This window comes from Pteropus medius, unplaced genomic scaffold (assembly GCF_902729225.1).
Source record: "Pteropus medius unplaced genomic scaffold, Ma_sr-lr_union100, whole genome shotgun sequence".
In the NCBI taxonomy this organism is placed as follows: Eukaryota; Metazoa; Chordata; class Mammalia; order Chiroptera; family Pteropodidae; genus Pteropus; species Pteropus medius.
In genome coordinates, this window is record NW_024345600.1 from 5,186,374 (window position 1) to 5,204,418 (window position 18,045).

Consider the following 18,045-nt stretch of genomic DNA (forward strand, 5'->3'; position numbering starts at 1 on the left):
TTTTGCTGTCATATATTAGAAGGTTCTGAGTCTTAAATATTTTATTGGAGTTTGGACACTGGATAGGTACTATAAAATGAACTGTCATAGTTTTCTTATCACAGTAATTATCATAGTATGATAAGCTAATGTAACATAATATTGATAAGTAATGTTTGGGAAATCGAATTTATTGTTAAAGTAATACTGTGAACTTTTTACTCACTTATTCAATCACTCACCAGTGTTGAGATAACCAATGGCCTTGGACTTGACCTCTGGAGTCAGCTGCTGTGTTTTATTTAGATAATCCAGAACATAGATGTTAGGAGCAAAGAGGACCATATTCTGCTCTCCACAGCCATAGGGCATTCGAAGGAGATTTTGCGTGTTTTGCATGGCAGAGCCTAATATGTCTCCTAGGGGGTGGGAGAGATGAGAAGTCATAAAGCATATAGATTATATAACCTATCAGAATCATTAAAAAGAAATAAATTATTAGCTGAGGCAAAGAAATGAGAATTTTTAGGAAAGATAAATCTTTCAGGGACAAAAAGTATTATTGGAAGCCATAAACAAGCCTAAAAAAAAGAGAGAAGAAAGATGTTAAAATTATAGTTGTTCTTTTGAAAACTTATTTATGGAAAAGAAATATAGTAGAATAGTCTACTAGGGCTGGAGACTCACCCAAAACTGAAAAAGAGGCTCGGGCAGAGTCTTCTACCACATTTGGTGGCAGCTTCAGTGATAACTGTTCAGGCACCTCAGCACCTAGAGAAAGAAACAAACCAATTATAATGAAAATTATTTCTGCTATAAATCATCCTGAAGAGCTCTAAGACCAAGAAGTCAGAACTATGCCTTACACCTAAGCTTCTGAAAAGTTGTTTCTCTTTCAATTGTCTGGTTTTTAATATGTAGGTTGTGGTGATAATTTCACCAGTGAATACTTAAATCTCCAAATTCGTCAAGTTGTATATTTTATGTTTTATTAATTATAATAATTACACGTGGTCATGTAATTAAAGTTTAATCATATAATTAATACATAATATAATTATGTATTAAATACCTACATAGTTGTATGTCCAAAAAAATCTTACTTTCCAAAAAAAAAAAAACTTTTGCAAGAAAACATGCCGTAAGCAAAGTAAAAAGACAAATTAGCAAGTGAAATAAAATATTTGCGACTTTGTCAATAAAGATTCAGTGTCATTTGGCTGAAGCAAAAAAAGACAAACTACTCCAACAGAGAGTCAAACGATATGAAAGCAATTCATAAATATGCAAAAATAAGCTCATCCTAACTTGTGATTAGAGAAATTGAAGTTAAAACAATATATTGTTTCATCCAAATTTTTGGTAAAAATTAAAAACTTAGATGGTAACAGATGATGATAATCATCACAGGGAATATAAACTGGTGGAACTATAAACATTTAAATAATAAAGTGAGAATTTTTTAGTTCTATTAAAACTGAGAATATACTTACCGATTCTTAATTAGTAATTTTATATTTTGGTATCTACCTTAAATATACTTGCATATGTACACAAAGAGACCTGCATTTATGTATGTATGAATATATGTATATATGTGTGTATATATGCATGCATGCATGCATGTAATTCAGAAATTCATTCATTCTGACAAATAGTTAGAAAAACCAATTTGGGAATGGCTAAAGAACCAAGCAGAACTGTGACATATTGATAGTATGGAATTAAAGAGAACTAAGAGGAATTACCTAGATTTATAATTTAACATGGATAAATTTCTAAGACAAGTTCCTGAGTAAAAAAGAAGCAAGTTATAGAATGAAACTTATTCCATGCATATAAATCATATATAGACAAAGAAATTCATCTACACATATTATTTATAAACATCCATAGATGATCATTAAAGTTTTGAAAAAGACTGTAGGAGGTGGCATTAGCTTTTCATATGAAGTTCTGTTTTGTTTTTTAAAGGAGAATGTATTTTTGTATCACATGGGTAATTAAAATTAATTTTAATAAAACTGCTTGATGATTACCTCTAGACTCAACATAAATCAAAATGAAGAACTCAGAATTGGAGGAGAAACCATGACAAAAAGATGTGGTGTTAATATTAAGTTTACTTAAATGTAGAAATATGGCTAAACAATCAGGCAATTATGTTTTTAGAACATATTTTACATATTTTGAGTCTTGGCAATATAAAAATCATAGTGAACAGAAATTAGTAGGTAGACAGAAAGGCAAACAACATGAATGATGTTGATTTGACATCGATTTGAGGCGAGAACACTTTGTGTTGATAAATTTCTTAGTGTACCAAATTTCTATAAGTCTTTTTATGTAGACTAGAAAATTCACCAAGATAAAATTATATCTTTTACTGTAAGCTTCTTTAGTCCCTAACAAATGACTGATAGAGCATTAGGTACAAGATTGGCATCAAACAAATATCAATACGACAGTAATAATACAGTCTATGAAAACTTTTTCTTTGGGAAATAGCATGGTCCCATTATCAAATGCTATTTGTTATACAAAACTCACTGGTGGAGTGGCCTGAATTTGGCTACCCATATATATTCTATTACTAAATATTCAAAGAAATATCCTCTTGGAAATATTCTCATTCTACCCACTTTCTACCTATAACCACATCATACACTGGTCAGAAAGATATTTTTGGGTTTGCATAGGTGCCGTAAGAAAAAAATGATTCAGAATGCATGAGCTAGTGATCCTGTTCTGATCAAATTACTTGACCTCTCTAAGATGAATTTTCTCATTTGTCAAGCAGGTTATGGTTCTTTGGGTTCTACTTACCTCATAGAGAAAATATAGAAATAATGTATAAAATTCTTTGAATTTTAAATGTTATACGAACTTTAGTCAATGTTATTTGAATTATGAAGGCTGACTCTTACCTGATGGACAGAGCAGGTAGTTGAATGTTGCCTCCTTCTCTAACCCTTCAGGCTTTAAGTGGAAAGAAAAGTTAGAGGTGAGAATGGATTGACTTTCAGGACATGTGTAATGATAGGGGAACCATAAATGTCTTGATAGTAAAGAGAAGAATTGGAACTGATTTTCAAATATATTATACAAATAAATTCTATGAGCAATATGAAGGAGACAGGTTGATAGATGAGAAAGTGAAGGGAAAATGACAAAATAGAGAGAGACAGACAGAGATGGGGAGACAGAGATAGAGACAAATACAGATTATATATCTATAAAATAATATTATGACAATGTATTATTTAGCCCTCCTTACCTAAAAGTTAGAAAGTCAACTGGACTCATCATTGTTTTTATTGACTCATTATGACCTGGACAATAGGCAAGATTACTTACTTCAACCAAAAGGGACTTGATAATTGTGTCTTTTTTTCCATATTCAGGGACCACAGCTACCTCAGTCCCACACAGTTCTCGAGACTCCAGAGCCTCTGCGCTCACAGTAAAATTCACACTCCCTGAAAAAAGGACCAACAGAGATGAGCACCATTTCCCACTTCCTCCATACCTCTAAACTACAACATTTATAAATATTCTGTAACCCTCTCCCCCTTTTTTTGGTTTTATAAAAACACAGGAGCAGAAATGGAAGCAGCATAAACTAGAGAAGAATGATACCGAGCATTCAAGGTAGAAATGAAGGTGAGGGAAGTGGAAATATCCTTCTAGACATCCTAGAATAAGAACAAAGAAAAAAATTCTACCATCTGTGGAGGTGGGGGTGGCATTGCCTGAGGGAAGTAGAACTGGATATAAAGATCCCAGTGATACACAATCCTTGAATAGGATTGAGTAGTTTCTAGGAGACTGACCCTCACCTAGTGACTTTGGAGTTACTGCCCAGGACACAGTTTGTCGGCCATTTCCACAGATGCAGTGAGACTCTTGTTCCTTCTCTCCTGGGACAGCTAGGAATAGAGGAGAGGCTTCTAGCTGTACACTGACCTGAAACCACATGTGAGACAGAGACAAAGAGATCAGAGGAAAAAGGGGACCAAAGGGAGAATGGCTTAAAATAAAGTATATTGGAGGATTGGTTAGTTTTAGGTTGCCTAATATCTAATATGATATAAATGAAGGCCTAGTACATTGTAGGCAGATTTGACCTCTAAATACTAGTGTTTTGTTATAATCTGCTCTTTCATGCAGTGGGACCACAGGTGAGGAAAAGTCATGATGGCATGTTGCCTGTCGAAGCACCACTTGTTTGGTCTGGAATCCTGACTGTTCTCTCAGCTTTCCCAGCAGAATATACAAAATTTATAAAGAGTTATGGTTTAAACAGGGGTAAGATGCTCCCAAATAATTTTTAAATAATGTAATTAATAATACATGAAAAGTTAAATATATAGGAATGTGGATTTTGAAACCTTGAAGAATCTAAGCCATGAAAATGGAGCCTAACGATTTTTGTCATCCATGTCAGAATTCTGCGTACTACACAAACTTCCTAATTTTAGAAAGTTGTGATAAGGGTCAAAAACTTATTTTAAGTTGTATCTGGTATGTGGAGATATCAGCAACCATAATTATGAATATACATATCAATATCTCTGATACTATTCTCCTGCTGAGTACATTTTGCACACAGGAGTTTGTTAATATTCCTAAGAATATTAACAAACTCCTGTGTGCAAAATGTACTCAGCAGGAGTTTGTTAATATTCCTAAGAATGCAATTTTTAATTTAATTAAACTTGTGCTCAGTTTAAGAAAGAGAGGTCCTTACCCGGATGCATTTGGGAAGGTAGTTTAGGACAGTGGCCTTGAGTGTGAAGGCCTCTCCACGGATCACAGAGTAGGGCATTGTGAGCTCTACAAAGAAGGGCTGGAAGACTCGGAGAGAGGCCGGAAGAGAGAGACCAAGTCCAGTGTCATTGGATAGGCAGAGAGCCCCTGCCTTCCACTCAGTGATGGTATCAGGGACTGTTAATCCTACTTCAGCCACACCTGAGGAGCTGGGGAGGATAGCAATGTAAAGAACAAGAAGTAAGCAGTTAAATAAGCCCTACAAATAATTCTATTCATAACTTGGTTGCACTCAGTAGAAATACCAATAATGGTGAGTATAAACAAGGCTTAAATTGGGAATGTATAACTCCTTTTCTTCCAACTCTGACTGTTTTCTATTCTAGTCTGTATCAGAATCTCCTATAGAAATATAGCTGTAGTATAATCTATTATAGACAATATAGTTAGAAACTAAATATGTAACTTGAGATGGTTCTTAAATTTTTCTCTTCAAAATATTGTTCCACTGAGGACAGGTTTATAATTTTTGATTCTTCTACTACTGTGTGTAGTTGGCCTGACTGATTCTGTGCTTAACTCAAGGTCAATGACCGGTAAAGAAACTTTTATAGGTGTTAAACCACGCAGTGTTTGGTTATATTTAGTCCTTATGCCCATTTTCTGGAAATCTTAGAATTAAATTTGTGCAAAATTTCTTAGCTCTGATACAATAAGATTAGTGAGAATTCATAGCAGAAGTATTTATGTTAACTCTCTCCTGAAGGAAGATTTGGAGAAACATGGCGCAGTGAGAGATGTCCCCAGATCTCTCCCCATGAAACAACAATAAACTGAACATATAAAACTCAACAAAAAACACCCAAACTGCACACCGGCATGTCTGAGCATGGGATCTACGCATAAGAGCTACAACAGGTCAGAACCCCGGATGTCGGGCAGTAGACTGGGAGAAACAAAGAAGCTGCCTCTCACAGCCTGAGCTCCCTGTAGAAGGAGGGGCAGGGGAGAAGGTGTGGCGAGTTCCCTGAACAGTCTTGCCTGGGAGAGTTGTGAGTTCCATGCAGCTGGAGGCAGGGCCCGGTCATCAGGGCAGAAGGCAGAGAAGTGGGACAGCAGAAAAACAGCAGTTGATTTTTACTGACCTTGGTTGCTAAACGGAGGCTGAGCTGCAGCCCCCAACTCCCAACCCAGAAGGGCCCTCCCCCCATATCCTCTGAGATCGAACGCTGCGGAGCCCCAGGGGAATCTGAGCAAACTCAGCTGAGACTGTCACTGACACTGACAGAGACTGAAACTGAGGGTAGTGAGCATGATTAAATATCTATAAGAAAATAAAAAGGCATTATAAGGCTTTATATAAAGCAGGGATCCAAGAGACTTAGACGCCACCTAATGGAAACCAAAAGAAAAGCACCTTCTTTGCAACAGGCTAAAGAGAGACTTTTATATAATAAATCTTCTTTCTGGAAAAAAACAAAACAAAACAGAATACATTTCCATTAATGCCCAGGTGGAGAAATAGTCCATTAAACACCATGAACAACCAAGGTGACAAGGCATCTCAGAAAGAAAGAGAAAAATCTCCAGAAAATAAGCTTACAGCCATAGAATTATGCAACTTAAATGACAGAGAATTCAGGAGGTACTTCTGAAAAAAATTCAGTGAGTTCTGAAACAAGTCATACCAACAATTTCAAGAATTGAAAAAACACCTAGACGAGTAGAGCAAGGAGATTAACAGAATAGATCTTCTGGAGATAAAAAAAATAAACTGTAAGAGCTGAAAAATGAAATAGCAAGCTTGGGAAATAGAGTCGACCAAATGGAGGAAAGGATCAGTGATATCGAAGACAGAAATCTAGAAATAAATCAGAAGGAAGAAGAGAGAAACTGAAGAATGAAAAATAATGAAAGAGAAATTCAAGAACTAGCTGATACCATCAGGAGAGGAAACATAAGAATAATGGGCATTATCAAAGGCGAGGAAAAGGAGCAGGGACTAGAAAGCATTTTCAGACAAATAGTTGATGAGAATTTCCCAAATCTAAGAAATGAGCAGGAGCTTGAATTCAAGAAGTCAACAGAACACCCAATTATCTCAACCAAAAAAGGGCTTCATCAAGACACATTGTATTAAAATTATTAGAAATCAATGACAAAGAATTCTCAGGGCAGCCACGGAGAAGAAAAGGGTAACTTTTAAAGGAAATCCATTAGATTATCATCGGACTTCTCAGCACAGACCTTACAAGCCAGAAAAGAGTGGAATCAAATATTTAAACTATTAAGTGAAAGAAACTACCAGCCAAGAGTAATGAATCCAGCTAAGCTCTCCTTTAGATATGAAGGAGAAATAAAGACCTTTCCAGACATACAAAAATTGAGGGAATTCTCCACTATGAGGCCTGCACCACAGGAAATACTGAATGGGGTCAGCTTACCTAAAACAAAATGCAAAAAAAAAAAATTCACAATTAAGAGTAAGGTGACTATCAGGCAAATAGAAGCACAGTGCAATCCTTATTAAGAACAGGGCATTATAAGCTTAAACAATAGAAGAAAATTGCTTATAGCAAGATAATAATGAATGTTCAGCATACATAGGGACAAACTGAGACAACAATGACTGAAAAGGGGAGGATTCAAAGATCCAAATTCACAAAGGGGAATGGAGATAAGGCATGTGCAGAAGAAAATGGATGACTGTATATATATATATATATACTTTACATATTCGTAATGATAATCACATACCAAAGCAGTATGGAAATTGAAATGATCATCAAAAACCTACCAAAAAGTAAAAGTCCAGGACCAGATAGCTTCACCAGTGAATTCTACCAAACATTCAAAGAAGATTTAATACCTATTCTCCTCAAACTCTTCCAAAAAATCGAAGAGGAGGCAATACTTCCCCTCATTTTATGAGGCCAATATTACTCTGGTATCAAAACTTGGTAAGAATAACACAAAAAAAGAAGACTAAAAACCAGTATCTCTCATAAACACAGATGAAAAAATCCTAAATAAGATACTAGTGAACCGAATACAGCAACGTATTAAAAAGATTGTACTCCACAATCAAGTGGGCTTCACCCCAAAGGTGCAGGGATGGTTCAACATAGGCAAATCGATTAATGTGATACACCACATAAACAAATGAAAAAATGAGAACCATATGATCATATCAATAGATGCAGCTACCATTTATGATCAAAACTCTTTAACAAAATTGGTCTAGAAGAAAAGTACCTTAACAAGTACCTTAACATAATAAAGGCCATATATGACAAGCCCTCAGCCAACATTATACTTAATGGTGAAAAACTAAAAACCTTCCCTCTAAGATCAGGAATAAGGCCAGGCTGTCCACTATCACCACTGTTATTCAACATACTTTGGAGGTCCTAGCAAGTGCAATCAGACAAGAGAAAGATATAAAAGGCATCCAAAAAGGAAATGAAGAAGTCAAACTGTCACTATTTGCAGATGACATGATTCTCTATATGGAAAACCTTAAAGACTCCACAAGAACACTACTAGAAACAATAAGCAAATACGGTAAAATTTTTGGATACAAAATCAACATTAAAAAATCTATAGCATCTCTATACTCTAATTATGAAGTGGTAGAAGAAAGAGTGGAAAAAATAATTCCTTTTACAACTGCAGCACAAAGAATAAAATACCTAGAAATAAATTTAACAAAACATGTGAAAGACCTATATAATGAAAACTATAAGACCCTATTAAAAGAAATTGAAGAAGATGCAAAGAAATGCAAAGATATTCTGTGTTCATGGATTGGAAGAATCAACACAGTTAAGATGACCTTATTACCTAAACCATTATACAGATTTAATGAAATCCCTATCAAAATCCTATCGGCATTTTTTTAAAGAAATAGAACAAAAAATCATCAGATTTGTATGAAAGACAAAAGACCCCAAATTGCCAAAGCCATCCTGAGAAAAAGGAACGAGACTGGAGGCATCACTCTGCCTGATTTCCAATTATACTACAAAGCGACAGTAATCATAAAGGCAGAGTATTGGCAGCAAAACAGACACACGGACCGATGGAACAGAATTGAGAGTCCAGAAGCAAACCCATATTTACACAGGCAAATAATTTTCGACAAAAAAGCCAAAAACATACAGTGGAGAAAGGAAAGCCTCTTCAATAAATGGTGCTGGGAAAACTGGAAAGCCACCTGCAAAAGAATGAAACTAGACTGTTGTCTATCCCCACACACCAAAATTAACTCAAAATGGATTATGGACCCAAATATAAAACCTGAAACAATAAAATGCATAGAAGAAAACATAGGAACTAAACTCAAGGACCTTGGACTTAAAGAGGATTTTATGAATTTGACCTCAAAGGCAAGGGAAGTAAAAGCTAAAATAAATGAATGAGACTACATGAAACTAAAAGGCTTCTGCTAAGCAAAAGAAATCATCAACAAGGTAAAGAGACAATAATCCAAATAGGGAAATATATTGCAATGCCTCCAATAGGGGCCAAATATTCAAAATATACAAAGAACTCATACAACTCAATAATGACCAAAAAACAAATGATCCAATCAAAAAATGGGCAGAGGACCTGAACAGACACTTCTCCCTAGAGGATATACAAATGGCTAACAAAAGAACAAGACAAACAGAGACTTAGGGACATGTAAATTGACTAGTGGTTACCAGAGGGTAGCGGGTAGAGGAGGAGGAGAGAAGTAGATGGGGTAAAGGGGAAATGCAAATCAAAACCACAATGAGATACCATCTCACACCTGTTAGAATAGCTATAATCAACAGGACAAGTAATAACAAATGTTGGAGAGGATGCAGAGAAAAAGAACCCTCTCATAGTGCTGGTGGGGCTGCAAAATGGTACAGCCACTATGGAAAACAGTATGGAGTTTCTTCAAAAAACTAAGAATTGATCTACTGTATGATCCAGCAATCTCTCTACTGGGTATTTACCCCAAAGACTTGAAAACTCATATCCAAAAAGATATTTGCACACTGATGTTCATAGCAGCATTATTCACAGTGGCCTGGACATGGAAGCAACCGAAGTGTCCTATGATAGATATATGGCTAAAGAAGCTATGATACATATATACAATGGAATATTACTCAGCCATAAGAAGAGATGAAATGCTGCCATTCGTGACAACATGGATAGACCTCAAGATAATCATGCTAAGCGAAATAAGCCAGACCGAAAAAGTTGAAAACCACATGATATCACTTATATGTGGGATGTAAACCTAAAAGCAACAAATGAACAGGACAAACATAGACTTAGGGACATGGAAATTGACTAGTGGTTACCAGAGGGTAGGGAGTGGGGGAGGAGGGGGGAGATAGATGGGGTAAAGGGGGTCAAATATAGGGTTTAGGGAGAGGGTGAAGTGGGTAAAGGGGATCAAATATATGGTATCTGAAGGAAACTGGACTTTGGGTGCTGAACACACAATAGAATATACAGCTGTCCAATTATAATGTACACCTGAAAATTATATAATATTAACCAATGTTACCCCAAAAAACTTAATTTTTAAAAAGTTAAAAAAATCTCTCCTGAAAATAGCAATGTGTCTAAAAGAAAAATTTAGAATTTGAAATATTAGCCAGAAATGGAAAATTCTGAGGAATCTATATCGTTGCATTTTATATTTAAAGAAAGTTACTTACTCCACTACCACCAAGTCCCAGATCCATGTTTCAGGGAAGTACTTTCGCACCGTCTCTGTGAGAGGCTCTGGAACGTGCACTATAAAATCATGGGCTCTTCTAAGTCCATCTATGGTAAGTGAGGAAGGAGAGAGAAACAATAAATATAAAGATAATGTTTATGTGAGATTATAATAAGTACTGTAAAAGAAATAAATAGGGTGATGAAATAGGAACCAGGACAGGACACTTGGGTGTTAAGGGAAGGCTTCCTTGAGGATGTAATGTTTCAGCTGAATTCTGAAGTGTTAAAATAAGCTAGGAGTGAGGTGGGGGCAGAGAGTCACAAACAGAGAATATGGAGACCTAGAGGCAGAAAGAGACTTGGATTGTCTGTGAGAGAGTTTTCTGTGACTATTACACATTGTGCAAGTGGAGAGTTTTATGACATGGGGTGAGAAAAGGGAAAAAGTCAAAGTTTTCATTTGGCATGTTCCTCTGTGGGAGCAAAAAAAATCATACCCAGACATTATGACAGTGGATTTGAAAAACAGTTTACAGGAGTGAAAGAAGAGAGAATGAAAAAGTTCTTTATTCCCATATGTATCAGGAGATCAGAGTTAGTATCTCTTACCCTATTTACCTTCTGTTCCTGGTGTGCTGGTAAATATTTTAACAACCAGCTCTCTGGAAAAATACGCATACATATACTTGTACATACATAAGTTTACTATAAATCTTACTGATAAAGAATTATAGAATAAAAATTATAAACAATAATAAAGATATATAATAATATTCATTTAAATTCCATATAGACAATTGATTCTCCCTGAATGTTTTTCTCATTTTTAACTCTTTGGTTTGTACTCAACTACATTCAACCATGATTTGATAACATCAGACTGTAAATAAATGCTTGATTACTACCTGACTCATCAAAGAAGTAGTCCATATCATTGACAAACAAGTGTGATTTCAACATGAATATTGGCTGATGTTTTGGGGGAAGTTAAAGAGTTTCTTCACTTGACTGGTGAGAATGTAGTTCTACTTGTGAACACTTCTATTTCTGTTTACACTGATCCTGTGTCTGGAAACTTTCTCTTCCCTTTTCAACTCCACATATCTTTATTCACTAGATACAGATTCTTTATGACTGGCTTTCCTGATTCCTCAATCAGAAGTAATCTTTTACTTTGCATATCTATACTCTCTTCTAACACTTCACAATCTGCCTTGTATTCCTTCCAGCTTTGTCTATGGCGGGGCTTGACACAATCAGAATTTTGAGGTTTGTCTTGCTATGTGACCTTGATCCAAGAATCTTAATATATCTGAATCATGAATCCTCTTTTTGTTAATTTTATTACATTTTATCTTAATTTTTTTTGATTTGGTTCAATATATTAGGTAATTAATTTTTATTATTATTTTTTTACCTGAAAAATCTAACAGTCTTTGAGATTTTGCCACTGGATGGAACTGATGTTGTGAACATACTTTAGGTTTATGAATCTTTGAGTTGGTAAATACCTTTAAGCCCATATCCTGTGAAGAAAATTATCACTTAATCAGTACATAAAGATCATAAAAATATATAGGCACATACTTTTTTTCACTGAATCAACAATTTTGATTAGCTTAATATTAAACTTTTAATGTTCGCATCTGTATAAGGGATATTGGCATACATTTAGAGGTAATTTCATTCTGTTTTTAAAACTCAACAGTCATTATTTTAACAAGGCAATAAATTTCAGCAAAAAGAAGAAAACTTGAATAATAGTCTGAAAAGTTACAATACTGGCTCTTTGCTATTAGTAGATCTCATTGGTGGCCTTGGAGAAGTCACTTGACCTTTTTGTGTTCCATTACCCTCAACTATGATATAAAGGCATTAAAATAAATAATTTTTTAATATATAATATTTTTGAACCTTAAGAGATGACCATCTACAATATAAGGAATTTACCTGTAGGAAGCTATACATATCTTTTTCATTTGTAGTTGACACTGGGGAATAGATGATTCCATCTATATAGACATGGCGATTGACACAGTCTCCATCATCTTCCTCCTGTTGATTCAAACTTTCAGGGAAACCAGTGAGGTCTTTTACTGGTAGTAGGTTATAAACCTGTACAAATGCAAAGAACAAAAGAACAAGCTGATTTGTGATATTTTCAGTGCAAGGGGAAAAGAAAAAAATAATCATCAGTCTTTGAGTGTCTCTGTTGCTTCAGAAATTTAGAGGGAAGATGATTTTGAAAATTTTTAATAATTTTAGGAGAAAAATCTACAACATTCTTATCTAAGCAAAGATCATAATACTTTGTTACACAAAGGCAAAACTTAGACGTCATACTAGAATGAAGTAAAATTTTATTAAGAGTAATGGAGATTCCCTATATTTGAAACATTGTACGAAGCTTTAATGTGATAGAATAAAATGATTGTTTTGTCTCTACCTTGTGGTTAACAGCTGACTCACATGAATAAGTATACATCTGCCATAAAGAACAGGATAGTATTTCCTTAGGTATTATTCATTGGAACAAAATGCTCCAGATCTTTACAAATACGTAAAACTTAAACTGCAAAATACCAGATATAATGCTTTCAAATTTATTTGAAGACTAAGGCAAGCATAAAAATGCTGATAGGTGCACTGTATTATATTCATAAGAGTTTAACATTGATTGATAAGACTAGATTAGCAAAGTGAGTAGTGTAATGAAATTAAATACTTTCTCAAAGGCAGCTCCCTCTTACTATTTTCCATTTCTCCTTTCTGCTTATTTTTCTCTTATTATCTGTCTCATCTATGGAAATGTAATTTTCATGAGAATATAAACTTTTGTCTTTCCATTAGTTCGCTACTAGATCTCCAGAACTTCAATACACAGTAGGCACATCTAGGACATAGTAGGCACTAAATAAATATGTGTTGAATGATTTGTTTATGCTACTTGTAACAAAGTGTTTCATTAGTAAAACACTTTCAAAGATTGAGAGAGACTAGAGTTCTAACACAGGTCTACAATTAAGTACTTGAAAGCTTTTGTTTTATTATTAACAAATTAATAGGATTTTCTGCCTCATCTATCCACCAGGGTTGTTGTAATTAAAAAAAACCCCAAAACCTTGAGAACTATAAAATTATGTTATAAAACACAAAATATTAGTGTTATTTTTCCACATATCCCTTTGCTCCCACTATTGAAATGTACTCAGTACTGCCTTAGAATTATTACAATATTTTCAATTAAATCCTACTGGAAGGACCAAAAGGTAATAAATCTTTTCTTAAAAGTTCTCCTTTTAGGAAAGTAAAAATATAATTTTCTCTTTGTAAAATTTTGATGGTAAAAAACTTTAGTAAGAGATTATTCCATTTGACCTCATATTGAACATTAGAGGATATGAACAAATGACTATTAGTACATGTTGTTAAGTAGTTTCTTATTGTTCCACTCCAGCATGCACTTTTTCTATTTTTTCTGTTAACCCAATTTTAAAAGATTTTATTTATTAATATAAGTTATCATATAGTAAATCATTTTTTCCCCTAATTTTTACTCATCAGAGACAATCCATATCTTCCTTCTGAAATTATGTTCATCTTGGGACATTCAATATTTCAACTGATATAATTCTTACAAAAATAGGAATCTGACACTTCTTTAGCCTGTGCAGTCTTAGTGCAGGTAAACATATCATTTTGTTAGGCTTTTCAAAATGTTAAAACGTGTTTGAAAACTCCTATTATTTATTGATTTCACAGAGTTCTAGGATTTCAGGGACTTGGGATGGTGTATAATGTTATCTGTATGTATATATGTATGTACATACGTATCTATCATCTGTCTGATGGTCAATCTATCTATCTATCTATCATCTATTTATCTATCATTTATCATCTATCATCTACCTATCCATCATCTGTCTGTCTGTCTGTCTGTCTGTCTGTCTGTCTATCTATCTATCTATCTATCTATCTTCATTCATTCATTCATTCATTCATCTATTCATTCATTCATTCCATTCATTCATTCATTCATTCATTCATTCATTCATTCATTCATTTTCTCCATTCATTTCATCATTCTATCTATCTATCTATCATCTATCTATCTATCTATCTATCTATATCTATCTATCTATCTATCTATCATCTATCTATAATCTACCTATCTATCATCTATTTAATCTATATCTATCTCCGTTTATATATTATCTATCTATCTATCTATCTGTCTATCTATCTATCTATCTATCTATCTATCTATCTATCTATCTATCATCTATCTATCTATCTATCTATCATCTATGCAACTATCTATATTCATATGAAATATCTTTACCAAAAAAAGTATACATAAAAGAGCTCAAAACAATTCACTCCTAAATAAATATAATTGTACTAGAACCTGTCCTACTCAGGCATTTCTTCTTGCCTGGAGACCTTTGCCTGGCTCTTCCAGACCCCCGAGGCTGAGGAACTCACCGAGGACGGGGAGAGCTCTGCCTCAGGTTTCATGAGCAGCACACTTTGGTCGACTGCACGAAGGGCACAGAGGGACTGAGGAGAAGCTGTGACGCGCAGGTGGGCATGTGAGGCTGGAAGACTTTGTGCTGGGCTGAAGCTCAAATCCACCTGTGGAATTGAGGAGAAAGGTCAGAAAAACAAATTTCCCAATTTAGCTATGCATTCACCAGCATTTTCTGAGTGCTGCTCTCATTCAGTGCATAATCACTTTGTTTGAATTTGCAGTGGTTGGCACTATGTAAGGCTTGAGGCTTTTTTGTCCCCAACAATTTACTCTGATTTGCAAGAATCAGTTGGACCATTATAGTGATTTCTAATCTTATAACTTACTAAATTTGAGATGCCATTATTACCTTTGAAACATGGTGAAGTGTTCATTAACTGCAGGTAGAATGCAAATGATTCTAGCTGTTCCTGTATTTTTCTTTTGGCTCTTTAGTAGTTAAAAACTTGCTTACATATTTCCCAACATCTCCTCATAGAAAAAAGGAACAAGCTAGGAGTCAAATGACATGGCTTCGTAGTGTGACTCTACCATTTCCTTGCTGAAATTCTCTGCAGAATTTATTTAATCCCTTTGGTCCCAATGTTCACATATAGAAAATAATTGATAACAATAGTAACTTCTAGATTTAATGTTAAAAAATTTATGGTATGAAACACCCACCTTGTTGGCCAGACAATTTTCAATCTCATATTTCGCAGAATCCCCCACCACTTCCCCATCAGGTAAAATGGCATAGATGAGCAATCGAGCAATGGGAACAAGGTCCGACTCCACGGGGACCGACACAGAAAAATGACCTTTCACTGTAGCACAGAGAGAATGAGAAAGTGATCATGGGCTAGACATCTCCTCAGGGTTAAAATGAAAATTTCGTACTGTCCAAAGCCATTTAGGAACCTGGTCTGGTTAATGATTGTTTCTATTAATAGGTGTAATAGATGTAATAAACAATATGTAGTAAATGGACGACTGTCTCTAAGAACTCTGTATCTCTAAGAACTCTAGCTTTAGAAAAACCTTTGTAAAGCTCTCTTTTCTCTCTTAAATCATGGTTTCTCACTAATTTTTACTTTTAGCCAACCTATATAAAGTTCTGATGCTAAGAGTGTGGAGACATCCACTTGGCTACCATTTCATCTAGACTTCACATTAGAGAAGGGAAATAGAAACTAAGTTGTGAGTTATAATAGTAAAAGCTTAACATATTGTATTTATCCTTATATCCTCTTAACCTTCTATGAACAAAACATTCTATATTTCTTAAGAGGAGCATTGTGATCCTTTGGAAGTTTTTTATTTTATTTTATTTTTTTTTGCTGATGTCTATGTAGATTCTTTAGAGGTTGCATTAAACTTCTACGTCTACTTATGGTGCTTCTGCGTTGCTATAAAAAGGCAACAAAAGAGTAGTTTTCTAGTAAATGATCTTTTAGACTTCCACAGAATAGAAGAAACTATCAGAGATTTATATTGTTCCATATTTGTTCATGGGGAGAGTCCAATTCAATGGTGGATGAACCTGATTAAACTCTTCATATACCATCACTATCTTTGAAAAGGAAAAATGATATAAAAATATAATCACTTTGCACAAGATCTAGTATATAAAAGGCAGTCCAAAATTTTACCTTCTCTTCATTGATTAAACCAATTTTGAATGACATTTTGATGATCCATGAATATTTATGGTTTGAAAATTTGGAGTAAGCATAGATTATAAAACTGCTACATGTATATTTTAAATAATCTGAACAGAATATGCTGAAGGAAAAGAAAATAAATATTTGATAAAGGGTGAATAAAAGAAATGTTGCATTCCCTTCTCAGCTTCTTTATTGAGTTAGATGGAAGTTACCTGTCTATATTTGAAACCATTCATGGTATTTCTGCAATGTAAGGGCGAATGTGTCAGAATAGGGCAGGAATGTGGAATCACAGAAATACTCACTGTCTCCCTGCTCCACAGGCAGTACATGAGACCCAGTTCGAACAATGCCTCCCTTCGCCATTATCTGAAAAAAGAGAAATGAAAAGGAATTTAATTTTCTTGACAGAGATCTTACCACCAGTCTTTGCCCTCCATGTGATATGCTTTTTTTTTTTTTTTTATTGCAAAATTAGCCCTAGGAGAAGTCAAACTTTCAAAAGAGAAACTGACTTTCAAAGGAGTGATGTCTAAAGACCTTCATAAATCCTTGCCCCCCAGAGAACTTTTGTCAATGAGATGGCCTTCCTTCTCACCAGGTAATAGAATGAGAGCTCCTTCAGCTCCTGTAGGACCTGTCCCTTCAGAACATAATGTGCTTTGAGTGTCTGAGTGTGGCCACAGGGCAGCTCACGAGGCAAAGGCTCAAGGTGGACAAAGCTCTTGCTTGGGGAGAATACACGATTAGCAGTGTGATAAGCTTCTTCATTTTCTTCTGACAGCCATTGATAGCTGTAGCAGGGGCTATGATCCTTGTGTTTGACCTAATGAATTAGGAAAACAATATTATTTTATAGGTTATATCTTGCAGGGAATCAATGTTTTCACAAAACTGCATTAGTTTACTGCTCTACCTAAACTAGTACCTATATTTTTGAAGATCGTAAAGGGAGGTATCCTTTGCTCTTATTAGCTTGCTTGATGTTTCTTTGGCCACTTTACTAAGCATACAGAGACACTTGAGCTATTGAAACCTCATCGAGGAGACTAAATAATCTTCAGAAACTGAAGAATTGCATTTCAGAAAGTCAATGCCTCATTTGTGATGAGTTTCAAAAAGGTATTATGAGTAAATGCAGTATTGCAATCTTAGGGGACTGGGAACACTTTCTGTAAATAACATTGATTCAAGTGTTGAATTGGTGAATTGGCTAATGTCGACCTCTCTTGGGTTGTCTTAGGCTAATTTTTTAAAATGCTTCCTGTGATTCTGGACTCTTAAGGTTCATAGTTACTATTTGGGTTCTATTTCAATTTTTCTTCATGTAGAAGTTGTTCTTTAGTTTTTCCAGGCTTCCCCTACCCTCATCCTCACCTCTCAAGTGGCATGAGTGAATCTCATGTCAGC

General features: G+C 34.8%; 1 protein-coding gene across 1 annotated transcript in view; it reads right to left on the reverse strand.

Moving 5' to 3' along the window:
• Nucleotides 1–18,045, reverse strand: part of A2M (alpha-2-macroglobulin) — a 40,289-nt gene that overhangs the window by 9,534 nt on the left and 12,710 nt on the right. The window contains exons 12-24 of the mRNA XM_039874274.1: nt 17,234–17,461; nt 16,941–17,004; nt 15,653–15,795; nt 14,944–15,093; nt 12,409–12,573; nt 11,876–11,984; nt 10,455–10,563; nt 4,730–4,958; nt 3,819–3,945; nt 3,337–3,458; nt 2,907–2,958; nt 667–750; nt 222–398 (exon numbers count right to left, since the gene is read on the reverse strand). Coding sequence (XP_039730208.1) covers nt 222–398; nt 667–750; nt 2,907–2,958; nt 3,337–3,458; nt 3,819–3,945; nt 4,730–4,958; nt 10,455–10,563; nt 11,876–11,984; nt 12,409–12,573; nt 14,944–15,093; nt 15,653–15,795; nt 16,941–17,004; nt 17,234–17,461 — 1,759 coding nt within the window. The remainder of the gene's footprint in view (nt 1–221; nt 399–666; nt 751–2,906; nt 2,959–3,336; nt 3,459–3,818; nt 3,946–4,729; nt 4,959–10,454; nt 10,564–11,875; nt 11,985–12,408; nt 12,574–14,943; nt 15,094–15,652; nt 15,796–16,940; nt 17,005–17,233; nt 17,462–18,045) is intronic.